The 3,145-nt window shown below is 38.1% G+C and overlaps 2 protein-coding genes across 3 annotated transcripts in view; both read right to left on the minus strand.

Annotated features, from left to right (window-relative positions):
• cunh5orf34 (chromosome unknown C5orf34 homolog) overlaps window positions 1-3,145 on the minus strand; it is an 8,447-nt gene that overhangs the window by 2,953 nt on the left and 2,349 nt on the right. The window contains exons 4-8 of one of the 2 annotated variants that reach the window (XM_016565608.1): window positions 2,911-3,009; window positions 1,946-2,066; window positions 1,766-1,857; window positions 782-851; window positions 533-688 (exon numbers count right to left, since the gene is read on the minus strand). In XM_016565608.1, coding sequence (XP_016421094.1) covers window positions 533-688; window positions 782-851; window positions 1,766-1,857; window positions 1,946-2,066; window positions 2,911-3,009 — 538 coding nt within the window. Of the gene's footprint in view, window positions 1-532; window positions 692-781; window positions 852-1,765; window positions 1,858-1,945; window positions 2,067-2,910; window positions 3,010-3,145 lie in introns of both variants that reach the window. The other variant, XM_016565607.1, reaches the window with a different exon arrangement.
• Window positions 2,205-3,145, minus strand: part of paip1 (poly(A) binding protein interacting protein 1) — a 21,484-nt gene continuing 20,543 nt past the window's right edge. Inside the window, exon 11 of the mRNA XM_016565609.1 lies at window positions 2,205-2,216. The gene's annotated coding sequence lies outside the window, so the exon portion shown is untranslated. The remainder of the gene's footprint in view (window positions 2,217-3,145) is intronic.

Here is a 3,145-nt window from a genome sequence, read left to right on the forward strand (position 1 = left end):
GATGGGGAAAAACCGCCATAAAGTCTCGAGACATGTTTTTTTAAAAGTTGAACTTAAGTTAATTTTACATGGCTTTCTAAACATGCGGCTCTTTTGTGCGAGATGCGAGTGCGACGGTGATAGACGTCCTTCTAGAAAATGCGCGAAATATGCATTCTGTGTGAACGGCTTGGTTTCAGTTTTGATGTAAACAAGATCTTCTCCGCATTGATGTTCTCTTTTTCCACAATATTTTTAATGAACAACGCAGCAGCGCCGCATCTAGTGGCTTCAACTGGATAGGCTAACAAAAACATTATAATGCAGCGACACTTACATCGTCATCGCATCTCGTGCACCACTGATAAGGCTGCCTCCTTAATGCACACCTAAAATTCGAATGCAATGTTTTTGAATTCGAATGTGGATTTTTATTTTAAATTCAACGAATATTTGAAATTCTCTTTTTTTTTTGACAGCCCTATCAGGAATAGGATATTATCCCCTGTGTCAGTGTGTGGTTGTATTCTAATGAAGTACATCCGTGATGTACCTGTGCAGGTGTATATGTGTCGGACTTCCACATCATCTGCGCTCGAACTCCATCCAGAAACAAGACCTCGACAGTCCCGTCGGAGAGAGCTTTAAAATATCCCGTACCTGCCACCATTACCTCCTGAACCACACATACACAATCACACACCGCAGCCTGCTGAAGACAGAACCGTTATCATCATACACATCCATATACACTGGACACGATGGACAGAGCGAGTATCCATCAGAGAGAAATCACACGCACCTCGTTCCAGCAGTAAAGAGAGAGCGGGGCCCTCAGCGAGCTTCTGGCCTGGATGAAGCATTTCAAAATCCTAATGAAACAGAAACAAAAATATATTAATATATGTGACTCTGGACCACAAAACCAGTCTTAGGTCGCTGGGGTATATTTGTAGCAATAGCCAAAAATACATTGTATGGGTCAAAATTATCGATTTTTCTTTTATGCCAAAAATCATTAGGATATTAAGTAAAGATCATGTTCCATGAAGATATTTTGTAAATTTCCTACTGTAAATATATTAAAACTTCATTTTTTATTAGTAATATGCATTGCTAAGGACTTCATTTGGACAACTTTAAAGGCGATTTTCTCAATATTTTGATTTTTTTGCACCCTCAGATTCCAGATTTTCAAATAGTTGTATCTCAGCCAAATATTGTCCGGTCCTAACAAACCATACATCAATGGAAACTAGAATTCCTCGATGAATAGAAAGTTCAAAAGAACAAAGCATTTTTTAAAAATAGAAATCATTTGAAACATTATACATGTATTTCATGTCATTTTGATCAATTTAATGCATCCTTACATTTTTTAGTAACTAAAAATGAGCTCAATTCAAATGACTAACCATCAGTATGAGCAATAGTAACAGTGCAGCTCGACTTAAAGGGGTCCTATTATGCTTTTTCACTTTTTCAACTTTAGTTAGTCTGTAATGTTGCTGTTTGAGCATAAAAAAAGATCTGCAAACAATATTTTCAACAATTTGGGTGTCATTATCACCCCCTAGTGACTGAACTCTATAAATTCATTTAGTGAATCATTGGCTCAAGGTTGATGTTCACTTGATGGTGGATGATACTCCTGCCCCTTTATAAACAGATGGGATACTCAATGTTTTAGGAATAGCTTGACATCAGCTATCCTGTGAATCCTGTCTACAGTTGTTTGATTTTGGTTTTTGACGTGAGCTGTATGCTTGTAAACCCCTCATCTCACCTGCTGGCCCGTGTGACAACAGACTGGACAGAATACAGCTGACCTGGCACATCAGGTGGGAGACCACACAGGTAATACACACACTCCACCGCCTGAGAACACACAGAAATCAACTCATCTTCTGAATCATGCAGTAAATGTATACACTCAACCTTTTCAGTCCAAATCAGCATGTCATACATCTCTGTGAGCAGCTCCAGCTTTGTGATGTGTGAAGTAATTGGCTAGAACTCCATTAGATCTGATGACTGAACCATCACCAGGTGAGATCTCTACCATCGGTATCACTCCATCTACTATACTGAAGGAGATAAAAACAAAAAAAACATGAAATCATCATCAGTGTTAGGTCCCAAACAGACTGTATTTGTTTGACACACATAGCCCGCGTCCGGTGGGCTAGACTAACAAAACATTAAATGCAACGTCACTTACATCATCATCACCGCATCTCGCGCACCACTGATGACGCTCCCTGACGCACTCCTAACATTCGATTGTACCATTTTTGCATTCAAATGCAAATGTTTATTTTAAATTCGACTAATATTAATTTTATATTAATATTGCCAATATATAAACACAGGCAGGCACAGCACTCAATTCAGCATGTGTTCGTGTTCGTGTTCGTGTGTGCTGTCTGCGTCACTCATAACACGTGCCTATATCGTGCACTATATCGAACATTTTTTATATGGTTATCGATGAAGGAGTACCGTCGATAAATATCGATACCATTTTATCATCCAGGCCTATTTTTGGGCTACCAAAATCTGAAGAATGCCTGCCCGAAGGGCTACCAGGGATTTAGAAATTTTGCGAGCCCTGTATAATATAATATAATATTTTTTACAATATATTTTTCTTATTCAGTTACATTCCTATATGTCAGGGTATTTTGTGCTCATAATTCCAGTCAGATATTATTGGATTCTCAGAGGCCTTATTTGATCCTTAAAAATGGGTTCCAAATTACTTATTTAATCCTTTTTTTTTTTTTGACTAGAACATTTTCTTAAAGTGCTAAAACATATTTTTACCCACTTATCTTTGACTTAAAACAGTTATTAGCCTATTAATGATATTTAAGATGATGCAATGGGTAGTGGTGCTAATTTATGAACATGAAATGAATCAGCACTCACCGGTATATGATGCCTTTACACCAGACCACTTTCACCACCTCAGCTGTGACTTCCTCTTCCTGTTCCAGCAAATCAGGATTCACAGCGTCATATCGCCATCTGAACATTACATTAATGTACTTTGAGTATGGTCATACTGGCACCATCAAACACACAGTACTGATTATAACTGTAGTTTTTCTATGAGGATAAATGAGAGGAATGAATCTCCCTAAAGCCAGGTCACATTTCACTC

This window comes from Sinocyclocheilus rhinocerous, unplaced genomic scaffold (assembly GCF_001515625.1).
Source record: "Sinocyclocheilus rhinocerous isolate Xijiao unplaced genomic scaffold, SAMN03320098_v1.1 scaffold181, whole genome shotgun sequence".
NCBI classification, from domain to species: Eukaryota; Metazoa; Chordata; class Actinopteri; order Cypriniformes; family Cyprinidae; genus Sinocyclocheilus; species Sinocyclocheilus rhinocerous.